Source organism: Strix uralensis, chromosome 3, assembly GCF_047716275.1.
Source record: "Strix uralensis isolate ZFMK-TIS-50842 chromosome 3, bStrUra1, whole genome shotgun sequence".
Lineage (NCBI taxonomy): Eukaryota > Metazoa > Chordata > Aves > Strigiformes > Strigidae > Strix > Strix uralensis.
In genome coordinates this window covers 37,648,242-37,670,408 of record NC_133974.1, presented here as the reverse complement: position 1 = coordinate 37,670,408, position 22,167 = coordinate 37,648,242, and the positions used below count along the sequence as shown (strand labels likewise).

Sequence of the window (22,167 nt, the reverse complement as noted above, 5' to 3'; positions counted from 1 at the left end):
TCAGGGCAATTTCAATTATTTATATATATATATATGTATAAGTTCTATTTCTTGTCTTGTCTTTGCAATGTGAAACTTTAAAATGTATATACACAAAATGACAGGAAAACCTTGTGTATATAAACATTTCATATTCTTTCCTTAAATAACAGTAATTTTCTATCAGGAACATGTTAGCAGCTACCTTATTCTACTTTGGATTCACCTTTATGATTGAGTGCAACTTTAAATGTTTGTTCTTTCTCCCACCTTACAAAAAAAGCACTGTACTCTACAGCCTGTGCCATCACAACAGACATTTTATTTGTGATCGAATTAGAATCTGGGTCTTAGGATTTGAAAGATAAATGCATTAATCCCCTGAAAGATTCAGTCGGTCTCTGTCAATTCTAATCAGGTAAAGGCATTGGTCATTTTGCTTCAAAGCAGTTGGAGGGATTTTTTAATTCAGGGAGCTGGCCTTTTTATTTCAAGCTTATTTCATCTTTCAGGTAATAATGTACTTATAGCGTGTGAAGTACTACAGGATTTAATACACTCATATGTCCCCTTAAGCTGTAGACAGTTCTCTGTAATTTGCAGAAATCATTTGTGGTCATCAGCACCAGCTAGTATGTAGGACACAAAATTATGCTGCTTTTGCTAAAACAAGGTGGAGTTGTGAGGGAGGAGGGTATTGGAGTAGCTTGGGAGGTTTGTCTCTTAAGGAGATGACTTAAGAGAGTGAATTTATCTTGGTTTGGAAGAGGATATCCGAAAAGAAGTTCGGAACAAGGGTCTTTCAGCATGTAATTGTGTTTTCTGTGTAGAACACAGACAGGCAGGCTTGCCTGGTAAACTGAAATGAAATTGGTTTTGTAATACCTTCTGTGCAACAGGAATGGTGCGTGCAGCTGGTTTAAAACTGAACAAGTTACTTTGCATTATCCAGGCGAGATCTTGTGATGAACAAGTTTCTAAATCTCTCAAGTTCTGGGATGGATAGTAGCATGTTTTCTGATGCCACAGTATTAGTAAAAAATAATCATGTGCGGAGTCTCCTAAATGCCCTTAAAATAAATGCAAGGTGGTATTCTTAGTTAGCACAGTAGGAAATAGAATAAACTCTTTGACTATTGATACGCTTCTCTTTTGGCCAGGATGTACTCCAGAACTGATTTGCCTACTGTGTTCTCTCTCATACAGGTATTTTGTGTTCAAAAGGTCATGCCCCCAAAATCCCAATCCAACAGATTCCCTGGGCAGTGTGTTATGCGGTCTGTATCAGTAAGCTGTGCTTTTCTTGCAAATACTTTAAGACTTGTCTTTGAGATGTGGTGGCCCACTGTCCAAAAACCTTGTGCAAATGAAAAGTAACAGGTTGAAACCATGGTACAGGTATGGAGGTGTAATGCCAGCTGCCCAGGTGCTCTTATGTTGTTGTCACAGTTAACTAAATAGATCTCTTGGTTTTCTCCAGTTAAGTTCTTCAATTTGTAGTATTTGTGGAAAGTAGGAGAAAGAATTGTTTACAATGCTGATGAAGTGTGAGGCAAAGACCACTTGCAGCTGGACTTTCATAAAAGTTGTCCTGTTGTCTTTCCTTTCACCTCTAGTGAATCCTTGTTCTTCCCTCTAGAGATCTTTGTCTCCTGTCACCAAAAGAAATCTGGAATAGGTCATAGTTTCTTATTTTCAGCAGTGGATGGTAACATTCAGCTTCTGGGTAAAATTCAAATCTTCTTCCTTTTTCACGCTTTTCACATTGTCACTTTAGCATTCAGCATCCCATGAAACGCTGGGTTAGAAAATAGAAGACAGATTCTCTAGTATGTCCTTGCTTCTTTATATTGCTTAGTGCAAGAAGGCTGGGAAAGCAACCAGGCCTCTTGCCTCACCTGCTCTTAACTTGTTGCATGCTACAGTGTCTGAAGTGAGATGTGGATTTGATTAAAGCATGTCGCACATCAGCTATTCCCAGAGCTGTCTCTTAGTTAAGATTAAGTGACACCTTTCTTCTTGCTTGGTGGAGATGAGTCTTTGCCCATTACCATTATCAGGTGGATGTTGAGGTTCTCCATTTCTCTTGTCTTTTAAATGATGTTATCTTTTACTTTTAAATTCAGATTGGTAGAGGAATTGCTAAAAACAAACAGGAACTAAAGTGTAAGGGAGATACTACTGTAATAATTGCAACGCAGTGGTGTGATTTCAGCTTCAATAGGTAACGTTCTGTGAAGTCTGGAAAATGGGGCTGTTCCTTTACATCCCAAGACACTCAACTGTACTATAAAGCAATTGTTCTTGTGTTTTACAGAAAGTACATTATATTGTAATAGAAGTGTCTGTTCCAGGGACTTGCTGAAAAGTAAGAGGTAACTGACTGACTTCTCTCACTGTCTTTAGTTCTGTTTTGCTGCCTGTGTTTCTACAGTCAATCTGAATTTTTTTACCACTCCTCCCTGTACTCCTTGCCCTACCTTGCCCTTGACTTCTATCAGCAGCTGTGGTCGCAAGGCTGACTCCTGTCACTCTGGCAGCATCAGCCTTGCTGGAGGTTTCTGTGTACTAGGATGACTTCTCTCTTCTGATATTAACAGCCATAATGGAAGCAGCTAGGCTGGTTTCTCTTTCTTCTTTTCTGCTACTTTTTAGGCATCCTAGCATCTTGCTTGCAATGTGCAGATCAAGTATTGTTAAATCAACTGGAAGCAAGAAGCATCAGTGCCATGCACACTGTCTTTCTGTAGATCACAATACGTGTTGTTTATTAGAAATAGAGGGTCTCATGAAATCTGCTCCTAAAATGAGGTTCTAATTATGATCTTAAGGGCAACCAAGGAAACGAGAGAAAAGTGGAGGAGTAATGGCAGTGCTGTTCTGTACTTTTTTCACTGCATCAGAGTTCCTCATTTTGTAGATAAGAAGGGTTTTCTAACTTACCTGTTAGTATGCCTGGGATCAGGAATTAATTTATGGTATAGGTTCTTTTCACTGTCTTTGGGTTACCATGAAGAAAAACAGTTCTCCAAAAGAAACTTGTCCTCTAGGTAAGTCTGTGGGCAACTGCATTGCTATTTATGAGTTTGCTCACAAATGACTGAAGGCAGGTGTGTTTAGATGTCTGAGCTTCCCAAGGAGCCCTGTGGTGTGATTTCCATCTGAACTCCAACTGGCCTAAGCATCTGGAAAATAATCCAGTTAGTATTGTAGAGCTGTGCAGTATCTGAAGTATTGATAGTTATGGAATAGTTACCTTGTATTTCTTGCTATAACTAGAGATTAACCTTCATATGGTGGGGTGGGGGGAAGGAAACACTGAGTAAGGAGATGTCACAGTAGTCTCTCCCTTCCCCTCTCTGTAGCAGAGCCATCTTCTAATCGTAGATGTCACTGGTTCATCATGCTCAGAGTGCTTTTTTGATACAGATCCACAACTTAACATAGCATATTCTGGGCCCTAGAATATGTGTAACTCTGGATCCCATGAGTGACTGAAAGAGACTGTAAATAAAACCTTTGTCTCCCGTATAGCAGCACAGATTACTCTAACTAGAACCATCCCTTTAAACTCTTTTATTTAGTTGTTTTCCAGTAACGTTAGTATTCTGTCTGAAACATATGAGACTGATCTACATCAAATAGCAAAGGTACTTGGTTAACATCATACAACCTTTATAAAAAATAATAGGAGGCTTCCTGGTGCCTAATTTTAAACTAATAAAAGCTGTTAATTTTGTCAGTATTTTGCCAGTTTTGTGTATCTTGTCACTTGCAGTGGTGCTGAATATTTGGTTACGTTGCCACTGCAGTCACTATTCATCATAAGCAAAATTGGTTTGGGGGGGATTAGTGGGTTGGGTTTGGGCTCACGTGATTCTGTTTGCTTTATTGTTTTGGATTGTAGAACTGAACAATAGAACTTGCATGACATAATGAATCTCTGTGTGAGTTAATGTGATATAGTGGGTTTTTTAAAAGCTATTTTCTTTAACCTTCCTGGAAAGAATGAGTGTATTGTGTTTCTACTATCTGATGCAGCTATTCCAGGAGATAACAATACTTAACAAATGCAATGCTGAAAGTGATGATGAAATATATTTTTGTCCAGACCTTGTTGACTCCTTCTGTTTGCTTCATCCCCCCCAGACAAACGTGTTGATGATTGGCCCTTGATGCAGTCTCCATTTCCAACACTGACTATAAGCACTATTTATCTCCTCACTGTCTGGCTGGGCCCCAAATGGATGAAGACAAGAGAACCCTTCCAGTTACGTTTCCTGTTGGTTGTTTACAACTTTGGAATGGTTCTACTCAACTTCTTCATTTTCAAAGAGGTGTGTATGCCCTCTCGCAGGAGGGAATTCCTGTTTAAGTCTGAGGGTGTCTACAGATTGTAAAATGAAAATAATCTTACATATTCATGATGTCTATTGAGGGTGAATGTTTTGCACAGACTTTTAAAGCTGAGTTTGCCTTTGATGTGAGTATTTCTGTAGCTGGGTACATTCTGTTTAAGAATAAATGCACTAAAATGAGTCTGTAGAGAGAATGTGTGTACTAGCTATTCCAAGTTGTTCTTAGATGTATATTAGTGTGAATACTGGACAGATTAACTAAAATCTGTACAGATTTAACACTTGTAACTGATTTTTTTTTTTTCTGTTTAGTAATCTGAAGGGGTGTCAGAATGTATTTGTTAGAAATTGAGCTGTTTGGTGCCTTCCATGTATGTATTGTTTTTAGAAATTCAGATGTCTGTTGTCTGTAGTGAGGAAAAGTATCTTGTCTGTAGATTATTTTTTAGAATAAGAATAAAAATGAGCTGTATCTTTAAATAAAAATGATACAGTCTCCTAATACTTGGTTTGCAATGTTCTGAATGTGTTAATTTAAATAAATTTCAGTGTTGCTGCATTTCTCCTTTGTTAGATTTTTCTGTACAGAAGAAGTGACTAGAAACAATGCAGTGGATCAGCTCTTTATCAGTAGCTAAGTGGGATTACTTAACAGTTTGCTAATCATTATTCAAGGATAGCTGTCCAGAATATAGCTGATGTTAAGGAGTAGTTTATGCTGCTGTGACTTTGCTCATGTGGATTGAGAGTCTTCTTCCTGGAAGACCTTGAATTATAAATTTGCAAAATCCATATCCAGAAAGAAGCAAATGAACAGAGCAGTTAAAATTACAGCATTGCAAAATTCTTTTTGTGGCTGGTCTGTTCTGTACTTTTGCCAAGAAAGCATGGCATATCTGATGATGATCTGCATATTGACCCCTCCCCAGAGCTTCTGTAATAAAATCATGAACTAATTTCAGCCTTTTTTTAAGACATGGTAAAATTTTAGCCATCGCACCTCGGTTGTCATTTTGTCTAAATTGTTTCCTTGCACTATTCAACTGAGTAATAAAATACTACAAGTACAACAGAATTTAATGCTGACACCCAAGGATAGTTGTGTGAATGGATGAAATCCAATCATCTTGACAGGTTAAAACTGAAAATCCTCTGAAATGAATTCTGCAGTGTTTTTGGCATGTCTGTCTTTTTTCACTTATTCTTTTAAATTGGTTTGTTTTATCTATAAACTGAATTATACCAGACTTGTGGTCAATTAATTTTCAAGCCTGTGTTGCTTAAAGTATAACACATGTGTTTGTATGGCATTTCCAAATCACTGAATCGACATAAAAACGAGTGGGACTGCAAGGATGCCTTTGCTGCTGGTAGGCTGAAAGCTCATAAATTTAGACACAGGCTGAGGTTCTAGTTTCCTGCTATGTGTCTTTTCTTGATCTTAGAGACTGATAGGAGGAAGGTGTTCAAGTTTCAATTGCTCCCTTTAACCAGGCAGCTTCTGCTTCAGTCTACATGAGGTTTACAGTACCAGTGTGCCACTGTTGTAATTCACATGAGTAATGTAATTGTAATGAGTAAAATGATACACAGTTTGTGTTTTGTGAATGACTACAAAGCTTCCAGGTATTGCTGAGGACAGAATTTGAATGTGAAATGCCTTTAAATGTTATTTAAATAATCATCCTGATGGCAAGCTGTATTCATCTGTGATAACTTATGTTAAAAATATAAGTCCATAAAGCACTGCTAGGTTGTCTAGTCCAAGACTGCCATATGTTGGACTCAAATTCAGATACAAATTAGAAGCAAATTTTTCTTAGAACATGCAGAATTCCCATATGCTTAGCCCCTATTTTGCCACAAAATCTTGAATTTCTTATTCTACTTTGAGGCAGTCTGATGAAGTCAATTTACTGCCTTTTGCCAAGGGAACCTTGGTCAAATTACCCAGTAGGTCACAGTAGTGATTGGTTAGTTTCTTTAACAGTGCAGACTAAACTGTTCCCTGCTCTTCTCTGAAATTATCAAATGTGCTTGTACCTGTGGAGGACCATGCTGGAGAGTAGTGGTGTTACAGCAGTTTGTAAATGGACTTGAATGATGCAGAAGTAGTTCAATTTCTTTCTTAGGATCATTTCTGTGTACAGTTCTTTCACTTCCCTACTTTAACAGACATGTGCAGCAAGTAATTCTAGAGTTTCACAAGGTTTTGTGTGTTGGTTTTATCTGGATAACGCTTGTCTCTGCACCTCACTGCACTCCTAGTGCTGTGTGCAAGATGAGATACTGAAGTAAACTCGAGTTCACTCTAAATAAGATGGAAGTCAGGTTAGCGGTAAGAATAGTCAGTGCCTACCCATGTTTATTTTGGCAATCTTTTTGTATCACCCTTCTTTACTTTTACAGCTCACAATTTACAGGTTATATCTGCTCCACTGCTGTCTTGTTTGATCCTTAACAGGGTGGGATTACCTGGCTTTAAACAATCTTGGATCATAACATTTATGAATGTCAAGAGTAGAAGTATTACTTGAACCTTGTACAGCTCTAGGCAAGTGTTCTTCTCTCCAATGGGAACTTGCTCAAATGTCAAGTTTATCTTCTTCTGTTCAGGTTATTGTAATATGCTTTATTTTGAATTGGCCCTACAGGAGCACTTCGTGTGCTTTAGGCCATTTCTGTTGGCACAAAATGGGGAACTTTTCTTCATTCTGTTTCTCTCAATATGTTTTATGGGTGCTCAGCATTGGCTGTTCGGGGGTGGTTTTTTCCTGGATTTTGATTGGTATACTGTTTTAAGAATAGTAGACCAAATTTATCTAATCCCTGTCTCTCAAATCCATCATGGGAATAGCGTTTCTGTCATTCATAGTGAAAGCAATTAGTTATTTTTTGTTTCTGAAGCTAGAGCCGTCAGAGGGAACACTCATCTTTGAATAGCTTAAAGTCATACTGGAATTTTTACTAATGTGTACAGTAATGTGTACTAATTATCTGGGAAGAAACATGCAGGGGAAAATGAGTACTTTTTAATTTACAAGGAAAAAAAAGGTACTGTGTAACAACAGGTAGTTAGAATTAAATACTGGCTTTCTTCAGTAGTATTCTCAGGACTGATAAGGATTTTAAAAAATATTTCTTTTCAGGTAAGTTTGATGTAGCAAGAGATTGCTGATAGTTGTTATGAACATGTTTTATGTAGCGTCTTTCCCCTCATGTATGACTTTAATATTTTCAGCTGTTTTTGTCATCAAGAGCTCGAGGGTACAGCTATGTCTGCCAGACTGTGGATTATTCAGATAATGTTTATGAAGTTAGGGTGAGTATTTCTTTTTTGTATTTGTATATGAATGTGTGTAATATATAGCACTATGTGATGGTTTTAAGTCTTACCTGAAAATAGTGTTTCCAAAGTTCTGCTGTCAGCCATGACTGTATCCGTTATATTCTCACAGACTACTTCAGGTTTGACTACGTTGCACTTAACAGGTTTAATCAAAGTGTATCAGTGTATTTGCATTAACTTTCATCTGACTGCTGCAAGTACAGGTAGTCTTAAAGATACCATCCTTGGCTTCATTTGTGGTTGTACAATCCAGGATAAACTTTGTATACATACTTTGGTTCCTAGACATTGCTGAAGTTTATGATACCAGGATAACCGCAGTAAAGGTGTAGTGTTCTAGCTAGATCAAAGCAAGTAATATTTGTCAGCATATACTGTGGTTGCACTTCACTCATACTGGTGAGGCAACTTTTTGTCTCCTTTACCCATGTTTGGCTTCATGAGGTCTTGCTGGCTTCTGGCAAATGCACTATCGGTACATTTCATTGTAGAAACTTAGATTTCAAATGTGTGTTTTTTGGAAAGTATTCAAATTATAATCAAAGTGCAGATGCTTGTTGGTTTCTGTAACAGTGTTGATTAGCTCATGTTCTGAGTCTTATCTTCTGGCAGAGCTGACACTTGAGAATCTCTTGGCTGTTCTTGCAAGTTTCACCTACAGATTAGAACGTGTTCCTGAAAATGTAATGAAAGTGTGTTATAGTATAAATACATTTAATATTTAATAACACATTTTTAAAAGTGTCTGTCTACAAGATGGCTGTTCATGGGTAGTATTACTTAAAAGCTTGTGCACATGGCAGGGGTGGTAGTGAGAAGGACAGTTTTGAGTCTTACACCTTATGTATAATGGCTAATATTGCAGAACAGCTCTGTGTAGATTTTTATTGGCTTTATGGCAGTTACCCATCTTTTACCTTTGACAATACTTGCACTCACTATTTCAGTCGCTGAAATACTTCTGTTAATAAATTTGTTTAAAAACAAAGTCTAGACAAGTATAACAAATGCTTGACAGGTTGTTTTTTTTAATAGATAAGCAAAATAGGATGCCCTTGTACTCAGCTGGGTGACATTGAGGACTGGTATGGCATATATTGAAGGAATTTTTATATTAGCTAAGTAATTACAAGAGGTAATGACTTTTAGTACGCAAAAATTCTGTTTTGTAGCCTCACTTTTAGGTGCACTTGTTTGTGGGAAGCTGTGGAGGGATCAGACCTGCTCAAAAGATTTATCTTCTGTTTAGTTCATTATGCCAAATGAAGCATTATTATACAATGAAATAAAGGCAAAATCATGTGCACAATGTATTTATTACATAATATGTCCAGAAAAGAAAGGTTGCTCTAGCAATATCTACTCTTTGGATTTCCTGACTTTTTGATTTTTTTGCAAAGTTATGAATTTGCATAAATTCTAAAGTTTTAAGTTGTAACATTCAGTTTGCAACTGAGAGAGTTAAAGAAGCACGGAAGATTGAAAAACTTCTCTCAAGTTGTGCAGCACCTGTATAGTATGTTACCAGTCAAGATCCTTATCTTGATCATTATCTGGTAGTTCTTTTGAATGAATTCTCAATTTAGGTAAATAAGTTGAAAGTAGAAAACTATGCTGTCCACAAGTGTACTTTGTGTAACTAAAGAGTCTGGGATACGTTTCTGGCCTGCCTTACAGTGTATCATGCTTTGCATTTAGAAGGTATGGTTTTGGACAAAAAAAACCCCAAACCTCATCAAGATTCCTTTCACCATCAATTTTCATAATATAAACCTGCAAAAGCAGTTTTAAAATGTAAGTAAATGTGAGCTGCTTCTTGCAGTTTTGAGTTTAGAATTGATAAACCTTATAGCACATCTCTCACACCCTTTTAATAGATCTAGATACTAAATATCTAATATCTGTTGGCACTGGGTTTTCTCTGAAGAGGAATGCTGCACTTCAGTAGTAGAATTAATCACAGATGCACTAACTTTATTTGTAAGAGAATGAGTAAATAAGTACTGTATAAGTCAGATAAAGCAGACTGGGACTATCTCAAATGGAAACAGCACTGAGCCTAAAAAGCATTAAGGAATATGCTCTGGAAAGCAACAGCTTCATATATGGCAAATATTGAGAAATGTGACGGTAATTGCAGATGGTGGTCTAAATGGCAACATAGTAGCACTGGTATGACCTCTGTTTCTGTATTGTTGGGAATGTGCCACTATGATGTTGCCGTGTAGTGACTGCTTTTGACCAGAGCTCTTGCTCAAAATGAGGGGTCAAGAAACCATCCTTTGTTCCTCAAGGGAGTACATATTGCTGGTAGACAGTCCAAAAAAAAGGTGTGGCTATCCTGGGTGCTAGAGAATGACTTTCCTCTCCTCTCTGGCCCACATTGTGTGTCAAGACAGTAAGCCAATGGTGATTTCAAGAGAACAGTGTAAAGGCATGTGGTAGCACTTCCCCTGTATAGTCTCACAACACCAGCGGTCTGTAGCTCTCAGACCTCTTAAGTGAGGCCTAGCCTCTTTGTTTTGCCAGTTTCTAAGGGAATAGTCTTCCATGAATTTGTATGTTTTCTTCAACTTTATCAAGCTTCTGGCTTTCACTGACAATTAATTCTGTAGGTAGTTTACACATAGTATGAAGAAGTTGGTCCTCCTCCTTACTGTTTCGAACCTACCCACACCTGTTAATCTCATCCAGTCTACAAGAGGCAATGGATGACTGGAGCAAGCAGGGATGGGAATTAGATTCCACAATTGCAGAAATAAACTCCTTTCTAAAGGACTTCTGTGTGTAGTAGGTAGCCACCTTACTGACTGCTGGCAGGAAGTTGAGGAGTGTGTTTTGTAATTGGTTATATAAAAATATAAAATGTTTATAGTAGACAAGAAAGAAAAGGTTAAAGAAATCGCCAAGAAAGAATTTTGAAGGAGCTGCAGCTGCATCTTGGAAGAACATTTTTCGTTACAGCTTAGGAGTCAAAATAATAAATGCAAAGGGCTGAGGTGTTAAATCCATGCTTTGTAGTACTACTTTGGAAGCTCCAGTATTTGGAGTGAACAATTTCCTAACACTGTCTACCTTAAGACATGTTAGTGTCTGTGAGTAGTCACCTTCCCCCTCTGCTTACATTTGCGTGTCCTTATTTCCCAGGTCGAGGTTCATCTGTTTTATTAGCATTTCTGAAGAACTGAGAATTAGGAATCTGGGGCTGTGTGAATTAGTTAGTTCTTAGTCTTAAGTGTGCTATCTGTTATCACAAAGCTGAGCTATGGCTGTCTTCTGTATTGTAATCATAATCTGTGTTGTTTGTTTTTATGTCTGGAGCTTGAGTAGCTTCCTCTTACAAAATAAATATAATAATCATTTACTTTAAACTTCTGTGAAAAGGGAATTTGACTTGACAAATAGACTTCATGGTCCTGTAAACAAAATTCTGTAACTGAAGCTGGGAAAAGAGTTCTCTTTAAAAGCCACTTTCATTTTTCATGTTACTGTTACCTTCTAAGAAGTACCTGTCCCCAACGGAACGGATAACTGTCCCCAGCCTGAAATGAGGAAGGAGGGTGCAGGAACGGAGTCCCATGTTAAAACAGCCCTCTATTCAAAAGCCTTGCAGGAGGCAGAGGTCATGGGATTGGACCTCTTGTTGACCCCCTTAATCCTAGGCTGTAATGTAATCTTTCTGTGCCATCTGCTGTTTTAACAGACTTAGATTGGCGCACATGAAAATTGCCAGAAAAGGTATGGTTGTGACTAGTATTACTCATTTCAGGAATATGCCTTTTTAACTTCTGATGCTTTGCAGAAGAAGTTTAATAGTAGTCATAGATACGTAAGGCATATCTTACGTATCAGTGTATTTTCCACTTTTTTCTGCATCTATAAGGTAGTGATCAAAACATCTGCATAAGTCTTTGGGAGCACTGAAATAGATCATCAGTACATGAAACCTATCAGGTTTGAGAATAAATGGCAGTAAAATTTTATGATAGGAAGAGACCAAAAGGGCTGTCAGGCAAAAAAATGTACAGGAACACAAAAATCAGCGAGTGTAATCCTGCAAGGAAATGGAGGCTATTTTTGTTCTTAAGTGATGGGAAGCATTTTGATCAAAAGTTCAGCTGGTTTTGATCCATGGGCTGTAATTGCTTTCTGTGAAAGACAGGTGGAATTCAAAAGAAGAAAAATGAGGTATGTTAAATGGCTTGTCTAGGAGCATATGGTGAACCTGTGGCATCTTGAGCATAAAACATAAGGGTTTTTGTTGGATTTTCCTCCACTTAAATTTTGCTCTGTGTCATACAGTAAATTGACTATTTGCTTCTTGGCTATTTGGCTTATTGTTCCACTGCTTCTTTAACAAAATGCACATTGGCTTTATAAGAGATTTTATGGCAGCTTGCTTGTGACTGATCTATTTGTTCTTTAAAAGTTTCTCGGAAGGAAGGACCTCCAAAGAGCTTGAGTATTTTGCTGGCTTGTCATTTTATAAGTGTTTATTGTAACTCATGAGATTAAAAGATGCTTATCTTAATTTATTTAGGAGATGCAGCTTTAGCAAAGATCTGTAAAAGATGCTGGACTGTTGTGCTAATCCATGGATGTGAGACAAAGCCTTGATGTGGGTGTCATTAAACAACTGACTACCTGTCCCAGAGGCAGAACTGCACTGGATATTGAGCAACATACATATATATATCTGTATATATAGATAGATATATATATATGTGGCTCTTGCAGCTTGCCTGTGTGTCTGGGAACTCCAAGATCTGTGGGAGTCATTTTTCTCTCATTAAGCCTTTCTCCGATTTTGACAGATATTAACATCTTTTTATATAAAAAAAATAACAAAATCTGCCTCCTCTTCCTGAGACCTGAGTAGGCTAAATCACATCCAGAGAATGAGAAGGGTATTCATTAATGGATACATAGAAGCCTGCAGTTTGGCAACAGTAAGCTGTGCAGTCCCTTTGGGAAACTGCAGAGTCTGCAATGCAGATCTGCAGCACTCTTCTGCTCCTGTGCTGCTTTTTCGCTTCTGCTGTAATCTCTCCTGAAATGCTCAGCAGTCCAATTATGGCCGTGACAAACTTACTCTGAGGAGAGATGCATTCATTTCCTGCTAGTTTGGAGAGGTGGAGGAAAACATGCAGGGGGCATTCCATTACTCTGTACTGCTCGTTCTGATTCTCCTTTCTCTCTCTTGCCTAGCAGTATGTGTGTATTTGGGGAGGGAAGCTATTGCTGTCTTAACTTTTTCTCTTCTGTCTCCCCTGGGGACTGATGGGGTGGTGGGATTATTTCACACCATGTTAAGGTAAGGAAGTCTAATTTGTTGTCAGATGAGTCCTGAAAGACCAGGTGAACTTCTTACAAATAGGTGTGTTGTGACATTGCCTCCTCTCCTTGCTGGTGATGCCATTTCCAATTTTTTTTTTTTTTTTTTTTTTTTTCTTTTTACATTCTCTGTGAGTCACCATCTGGGATATGTTCTGGTTCCACCCTTGCATAACAAGCTAGATGACTTACAATGCCAGGAACTAGACTTGTTGCTATGCTTTGGGATCTGGAAGGGAGTCCCCACCACCACCATACCCCCATATCATAGTATTAGCAAATTGCTACGCAGAGCTTCTGAGCTTTACCTGGTACAACACTATCCTGATTTCAGCAGGAAGCCATGTTTATGTTGCATCTTGGGCAAGATTCACTGATTCGTGGATTAGAAGAGGAATTTTGGGTGTGTAGCACTGTCACGTTGGGTAGATGGGTTATATCTCTGCAGCTTGTGTGGCTCCTATTCCCTGAATGACACAGAGCCACTTGGAGAATGATGCTTTCCAAAGGGAGTTACTGAGCAGACCTGAAGAGGCTGAGGAGAATATTGCTCTAAGGGATGTGAAATCTGTACTGCACCTAGCTTGTAAGAGTGATTTGGTACCATCCCACCCATATACCTGTGGTACAGAAAGAAATGTATATAAGGTTTCAACTTTTGCAACTTCATTTTATCATCATGTTTCTGCCTTGTTGTTCTGACTATATCACAGTGTTGCCTCATTAGTATGGGAAGCCCTGTGGTAGTCTTCTCCCGCAAAGCTTAGGATAGAGAATGAGGACACAAACTCCCTATGTTTAACTGGTAAAAGACATGGCAAAGCTTTCAACTATGTTAGTTCTTTTTACAGTTGTGATTTGTGAGCAGTAGACTCAGAATAATACTTCCATGTCCAGAATAGATGAATGGAGCATAGTTTTTGTTGTTCCCATACCATTAGGTGTTTGACGACTCCACCTCAACATTTACCAGGATTTGGGGAAGGAAGACATATCCTTCTCTTGCAATAGATAGGTGGAGAGAACTTTTTTCCATTCAGCCTGGAATCACTAAAACTTCTGTGTTGTCTTTTTTTCATTGCAGATAGCTGCTGCTTTATGGTGGTATTATGTCTCTAAAGGAATTGAATATTTGGATACAGTATTCTTCATCCTGAGGAAGAAATTTAACCAAATTAGTTTCCTTCATGTCTATCACCATTTCACCATGTTCACCTTGTGGTGGATTGGTATTAAGTGGGTTGCAGGTGGACAAGGTGAGTTCCCTTCCTCCCATACCCTTTTGACTGGACACAAGGGAGAATTGTTATTGTTTGGGAGAGATGAAAAAAAATTTCATAGTCTTAACATTTATAATATACAAGACTGTTTAAATAGCACTGAAGCAGTGCAGTAGCTTTAATGTGTACAGTTTTCCTCTGTGGGAAACGTGGGGGAGGAAAAGATAACAGGGCAGTAATCTAATGAATTGCAAAACTGTTTTCTTCCCTCATGGGCATCAATTGCAGGCCTGAAGTTCTGTCTTCAAAATTATCCTTGTTCTGTATGAAATAGAAAGATGAACGTGTCTTGCCTAACTTTAATTTTTGCAGATACAGAGAACTGCAAAATCTAATTACGGGCCACAATCTGTGTGCAAATGTAATGAAGTTAATGGAGACGTTATTTTGGCATTGTATATGAGTTTGGGGTTTGCTTTCTTTTTTATAAAGAAGCATGTATAAAATTCTGAAACCTTCCCTTGAAGGTGAGCCAGTAAATCTGTCAATTAACTTTTAAAACCTGTTTGTAATGACACAAGTCTATAATTCATTATCAGCCTTTTTTTTTTTCTTGCTAAAGCCCCCATCAAAGAATTTTATTCCATTGTACTTGCCACATCCTCCCTTGCCTTATTGTACGCCTGTTCCTGTTGTTTTGTCTTGTCTCTCTCAAATTAGAAGCTCTACAGAACTGAGGGTTCAGGGAAAGTACCCTCTTTTGTTTGTAGTGCGCTTAGTAGGCTTAAGACACTGAAAATAACATATAGTAAACAGCACACCAAACTAATATTTTGGGGCTTTTTGTCAAACCACACTAATACTTAATGCATGGGGGTTTTATGCTCTCATTTACTATAGATATCTTGTAAAATGAGTATCTGTGACTATCCTTGAATTTCTCCCAAGTAATCTGCAGGATGCAGGTACTCAACCAGACATTTCATGATCTTTATTGGCTACTGCACCCATAAAATACACTTATTGGAGACTGGATGCTTACTTGTTGTCTTAGAAATTCCCTGGATATCTCAAAATGCCCTCTTCCTTGTTGCCTTTTCAGACTTTTCGTGCTAAATATCAGCAGTTTTCAATATAACAGTTGCAACTATTTCCAAATTTATTACAAGTTTTGGTGTTCTTGCGCTGCCTCTTAGTTTATAGCCCCTGCAAAAGGAAAAGCAACAGTTGCTCTTCTGCATTTATGTAGCACTACTGCATAAATGTGACTAGATCTATGTTCTTCTGTTTTCTAGTTGATAGCACATTGCTTACATAGACAGATCTATTATAAACTGGACCCTATTATAACTAACTGGGTCTAGACCACATGGACATCTGAGCTGTTTGATGTCAGCAGCTATTGTCTGTATTGCCCTAATCTTATACATTAGAGCCTTTTTGAGCCTCTCTGGCACTGTAAGAGTACCTTAACAAGGTATAATTTGTTTCTGTTAAATGGCTCCTAATCTTGACAAAGCAAAGAGATTTTAATGCAAATAAGAACTGTCGTCTTCATGTCCAGCATGGATCATTCTGGCAAAAGTTATACTCTACATTTATATATTTAAGAATGCTGAATATTTTGGTCGTAAATAAGGAAACCAAAGATGAGCAATTTAGACAAACTCACTTGGCAATGCCCTTAAACGCCTTATAACCACAAGTGAAGTTTTGCTTTGTATGATTTTTTTTTTTTTTTGGCCTATTTAATCAGACTTCCACATGAGTTTCTTGACTTCTTGCTGAGAAGTGGACCTTGTGCGTTCAAATACAGTTTAAAAGATTTAAGCTCAGAACCTGATAGTTTATACTTTACATTGTTAAATACAGCTTTTAATAATCCTTCAGCAACACAATTGCAGTTATGCTACAATAACTAATGTGGAATCCATGCGATTTATGTCTGTTCAAAAATCTTATGAAAAGCTTTTGCATAAGTAGTTCCATGAAAGATGTGACATACTACTTGTGCGAACAGCTATTTGTGTCAGCACATGTTGGCAGTCAGGTCTATGCTATACTACTGAATATTTCATGGATGGAATCCCAGCATGTCCTACGCTTTAAAATTTTTACTATCACATGAATAATCCTAGAAAAGACTACTTTTTTTTTTTTTTTTTTCCAAAATTACATGGCAATTTTCCCTTTTGTTCCTGGACAGCTTTTTTTGGAGCTCAGATGAATGCATTTATTCATGTCATAATGTACATGTATTATGGATTAGCTGCCTGCGGCCCTAAATTTCAGAAATACCTGTGGTGGAAACGGTACTTGACCATATTACAATTGGTAAGTAAAATTTCTCCCTTTATGTCAGAAGGTGTTGCCTCTGAGTGGATTTGCATTTGCAGAGTTTTGGAACAGATGCTGCTCCTTCCAAAAGTTCTTAGCTGCCTGATACTCACAGCTCAAGCTAGAATACTTCCTGGAGATGGAAGTATTTATTTCATTTCCCAAAACACGCAGCATAGATATGAGTTGTGTGAGTAAAGTCTAATACTACTTTACTGGTTGGTTGGTTGGTTGCAACTGAATTGCAAAAACCTGTTCAAAACATAGAGAAAATCCAGATCTCTTAATGTCTTCTCATTTTGCTATTTCTGAAAGCTGGTGCCAGGTACTGCAATAAATTTGATGTCCCTGGTCAAGCATATGTGTGATGTAGCAGCCAAATATGGCTTCCTAACCCCCTCCCAGTTTAGCAGTTTTCATAACTTTATGCATTGGTATACACTGGTGCAGTCAGACCTACAGAATATATCCAGACCTTTTTGATTCTATATTTTCTGTCTTTCAGGTGCAGTTCCATGTGACTATTGGCCACACAGCCTTGTCTATTTATATTGATTGTCCGTTCCCTAAATGGATGCACTGGGGTGTAATTTTCTATGCTGTCACCTTCATTTTCCTGTTTGGTAACTTTTACTATCGGACATATAAGCTGCCCAAGGAACCCATGAAGAATGGCAAAATAGCAAATGGTGCTGTTGCAAATGGATTAAGCAAACAAGAAAATAATGCAGTGGTGGAAAATGGAAAAAAGCAGAAAAAGGGAAAAGCAAAAGGAGAGTAACTTGATCCAGGCCTTAACCATTGTTGGCAGTGAGGAACCTCCAGTTTGGTTTATAAAAGGAAGAAAAAACCACTATCTGTACCAATTAACCTTAGGTTACTGAAGAGCTAGAACACAGATATTTTCATTATTTATGAAGATTGTTTTAAGAACAACACTAAAGTTGAATTTCTATTGTAATTATGTAATTATCATGCATATGGTCTCTGTGTAAACTTGTAGACTGCTGGTGTTGGTAAGGAAGAATGGCAGTTGATTCCATATTTAGCAGTCCCAAAGTTAATACTACCATTGATACAGGCAGTTTTGTTGGCACCCACATTTCTTTGGGGGAGGGAGGTGGGAAGGAAGTAGCATTTGGATACTTGTGTTTTCTTTCCAGAAAATTATTAAATTTCAAATTATGATGTATTATCTAATCAGAATGCGCAACTTTTCTTGTCCTCCTTGGAGAGTGTCTTCAGACACATCATGTTTATGTGCTGTCAGAAGAGTGTTTGACTTTTCAGACATTATTTGATATAATTGAGTATCTGTTACAGGTTTGGTTTTTTTTCTTGTGTGGCAATATACCTACCTCTTCATCTGCTGAAAAGAATATTGAGCATTAAATAACTGGTTTCTGAAATATGGAGTCCTCTAATGTAAATATCCATTAACACTAATTCAGGAGAAAATATGATTTCCTGTGGGAGAAAAAGGGATTTTTGGTGGTATTTTTTTTGTCAAGTCATCAATAACCTTTTTCAATGTAAACTTAAATTTTAGAGTGGTACTTTTAGTATAGCTAAGTGAAGAAAACATCTTAAGAATGTATGAATATGAAACAATACATTGTTTGAAGCAAGCAGTAAAAGTAGGCCTGCTGCTTGTTGTCCGTGACCTACATTAAACCTGTGGTGCTGACTGATACTGAAAATGGTAAGATAATATTATGGTGGAGAGAAAACAACAATACGTAGTTCCATTCAGAAATGCTGTGTGTATGAGTAGTCATTCTAACTACCAGACAGTCGCTTTATAGGGAGAGAGAATTCAATTAAAAAGTACTAAATACAGCAAACATAAAATGTTGAAGATGCTGCTACTGCTTGATACCCATCAAAACTCTATTTGTTTAGACACTTGCAGACAATGTATTGCTAGTAGTCAGGCCACCATTTTAATGTGAATGTCAGAGATGGGCTTCTGAAACTCTATTTCCAAAATATTCTCAGATCTTTTCAACCTAATTGACAAAGTGATTCTGCTAATTATTTTTTAGTCAAAACTGCTAAAATAAGTAGAAGCCTTTTAGATGGCTTTCCATCTTATGTGGCACATTAATGGACTTCTTACTGCTCCTTTTGTGAAGAAGATATGGAAAGAGTTATTCTCCTTCCAAATAATGGGATTACTAAGAGAGATGTTTTGAGCTGCTCAGGATGCAATGACTAGAAGAGAGGGGTGGAATCAGAAACCATCTCCTGAACTCCCATGTTTCTTGTTCATTACTCCAAGAGCTGTGTTGTTGCTGTCTAAATGCATTCCTCCCAGCTCTGGTCAAAAACATATTCATAGTTAGTGACAAACTTGCATCCAGCAAGTGACACCGTTGCTGCAGCAAAAAAGTACATGGAGCTGTAGGTGTAAAGTGTGTGACACATTTAATATTTTTTGCATCTTGATTATCCATTTGTCTGTTTATGATATGCAAACAGGTCACATCGTCTGTGTCTCAGGTTTTTCTCTTGTCTCTATACTAAAAAGTGTCTAAACCCAAACAAGTCCTAGGAAAAAAAGGGTTGGATTAGTCTGTTGTATTCAGAAATAATTCCTAATGCTGGAGTTGATTCAGCTGGAAGGTAGTTTCCATAATCTCCACCACTGTGGATTTTATGGCAGAATATAGGCTTGTGAAAGAATTTCTCTGCTGAACTGTATTGCATGTGACCATTAAGTTTCTTATCTGCTGTGTCTTGTGATTCTTCCAGCCTTTGTACTGATGCTTTTTGCATTTGCATAGCTCTGTGTATTTAATGTAGTGTGGCATGGGGAAGAGGGATAGTGGTCTACCCTTCCTTCTTGGACAAATGCCACTACCGTTAACCAAGCCAAAATGCTGGCTCACTGGGTAACTTTGGAATCGATAAAGGAGCAAATAACTACAAAGCAAGCTAGCAGATTTACAGCACACCTGCTACTCCGAGTTAATGGCTGGTGTGAATACACTTACCCTACTGTAAATTCAAGGTAGCTTACCCCTTTGATTAAAGGGTAGCTTCTTTCTATTTGGCGTGGGATGTGGGCAGCTGACTTGTAAATCTGTATCATTCCTTGTATTGTGTTAAATTGATTGCTCTGTCTTTCAGTAAGCCAGATCAGATAAACATACTCTTAATGCGATCTGGCTCTGAAAGAGCAGACTGAGAAGTATTCCAGTACAGGTTCAGTTATGTCTTTGCTACACTTTGTCTTGCATGTTGGCAAATATTTAAATAACTGAAAGTCAAATCTTCTCACCCCTCCATCATGGAAGCTGCTTAAAGTTGGTAACAGCTTGAACCTTATTGGCGGAACTTGAGTAGAAACCTACCCTCAAACTCTGGGGCATTTGGTAACTTTCAAGAAAAAAAAAATGAAACAATGCATTGTGAGAATGTGTGCATACATACACGTCGGGTTGTCTGGCCCTGTGGATAAAACCAGTTCAAGAGATTGGCATTTAATGGAAAAAAAAGTCAGTTATTGAATTGCTGGAACACTGCTGTTTTGAGTCAATCATCTGCAATATGGCTTTCCTAGGTCTATGATATATTTGATTGTTTATGTGACTTGAGTCCCATTATGATCTTGAATATAATGGCCTTATTAAATGTACATTTTTGTAGGTGTGGTCTTGAGTGCAATACTTCTGTTTCTGACTATGCAGCCAGACTCACAGAATACAGGGCTGAACTTGTATAGCTTTTTCTTTTTCAAAATTTGAGGCATTGATATGCATGTGAGATACTGCCAGATTCATTAAAGTCATTGAGTCAAGACACCTCAGAATTTTGCCATGAAACTAATAGAATATATGTATAAATGTGTGTGTTTGCTATACACAGAACTGAACTTTAAATTATAAAATCTACTTTGCATGGTATTTTTTCAAATATTTTTTTTCTAAATGCTTCCAATTTATTAAAAGTGAAATTCAAACCATTTGGAACTTTTTTTTTGCCAGTGAAAGATACTTTTTTGCTAACAGTTCTGAAGTTCTTGGACCAGAGTCTCATAATTATTTGATGCCATATAAGCGATACCATTTCATTTAGCCTCATCTCTAGCAGTGACAGTTGTTGGATTCTTTTAGCACTGTGTTGATGTAAAATAAATACAAATTACCTATATATATGTGTGTGTATATATGTGTACACATACATTGTGTGTGTATGTATATATATATATATATGGGATCTTAGCAGGTTCTTTCAATATGTGAAGTAAATTGTATTTCTTTAACGTGAAGTTGGCAGGAGCTAATAGAACAGTTCCTGCAGCTCGAGCAGTAAAATCAAGCAGTTTTCATTGATCCATAGATCCAATATCAGTCTTGCAGACATAAATAGTATTTGTCAGTCATTTTAGAGATAGGATGGCAGGCAAGCCAGAGCCATTTCTCCCAGTGTAATAAATATTTTGAGGCATCAGTTGTAGATTCTGAGGGGAGGGACCTCAACTCAGAGGAGCTGAGGAATTATGCTGTTTTATAGTAGGGATCATTTTAGGAATCAGTAAGTAACTTGCTCCAGGTAAGTCTTTGAAGTTATTGCAGTCGAATTCTCTGTTTAACAAAACACTTTTAAAATAAATAAATAAATAAATGTTTCTCTGTAGGTTCAAAAGCATCGCCTGTTTGATTGTATGACCATTAACTACTTCCAGCTCCAGATCAGGAGAAAAAGATGAAGGCAAAGTAAAAATGCTGCACATTTTTTTTAAGGTTAACCTTAGGGCACATTTCTTCAGAGTAAGCACTTGACCTCCATGTGCTGGGGAGGCAGGTAAGAAAGGAGTAAATAGCTATTGTGCTGAAAGGTCTCACTCTTAAAATAGCTTATGAGCACACTTGCTATCCCTTCAAAACTTGAGTAAAATTGTTCATGGTGCATAACCTTGCATGAAGTTAGTGTGGGACGAGAGTCATAATGTTTAAACACATATTTAAAATTAGATCTGTTTCAGTCAAAATTGAAAAGAATGGGGAGCTTCTTAATTATCTGGATAGTGTATTTATCTTGGTTAGAGGCAGACTAATTCAATTTGGCACCTAAAGCACGTCACCCATATGACATCTCGTTGCATTGCAGTCTGATGAGTTGGCCTCTTTGCTAATGTAAGCAGTCAGAGCTCCATGGAAATCGGTGGGGTCGTTTCTATTTAGCTCAGCAGAGTACATTTAACCCTAAAGAACAGAGAAAATACTTGTTTTCTGCCAATATCCCAGGAGGATGAGGGAAATGTATGGTTCAGGATGCTGCTTTTGCATAAGGTGTTCATGCTTTTGTAAACAATAAAAATAAACATTACTTTTTTCATGCTGTTTGAGTTTGGTTTTATACATTCCATAGAATGTGTCCCATCCTGCTTCCAGATCCTTACTAATTTCACAGTGTTGCACAGGTTGTGTTGATGTAATCAGTTATGTAGCCCAAAAGTTTGAGAAAAAAAATTTCTTGGCATTTTAAGGTTATGGGGAGTTTCTAATTTTGGATATTGCCCCAAAATGGTAGTCTAGTGGCTTTGAAGTCACCCTTAGGGAATTGAGTGAAAATAGGATGTCTA

At 37.6% G+C, this 22,167-nt stretch overlaps 1 protein-coding gene across 1 annotated transcript in view; it reads left to right on the top strand.

Annotated features, from left to right (window-relative positions):
- The window catches only part of ELOVL4 (ELOVL fatty acid elongase 4), a 35,351-nt gene extending 13,431 nt beyond the window's left edge, over nucleotides 1–21,920 (top strand). The window contains exons 2-6 of the mRNA XM_074861924.1: nucleotides 4,129–4,316; nucleotides 7,579–7,659; nucleotides 14,105–14,276; nucleotides 16,447–16,574; nucleotides 17,083–21,920. Of these exons, the coding sequence (XP_074718025.1) occupies nucleotides 4,129–4,316; nucleotides 7,579–7,659; nucleotides 14,105–14,276; nucleotides 16,447–16,574; nucleotides 17,083–17,358 (845 nt within the window). The 3' untranslated portion in view covers nucleotides 17,359–21,920. The remainder of the gene's footprint in view (nucleotides 1–4,128; nucleotides 4,317–7,578; nucleotides 7,660–14,104; nucleotides 14,277–16,446; nucleotides 16,575–17,082) is intronic.
- Nucleotides 21,921–22,167: the final 247 nt, after the last annotated feature.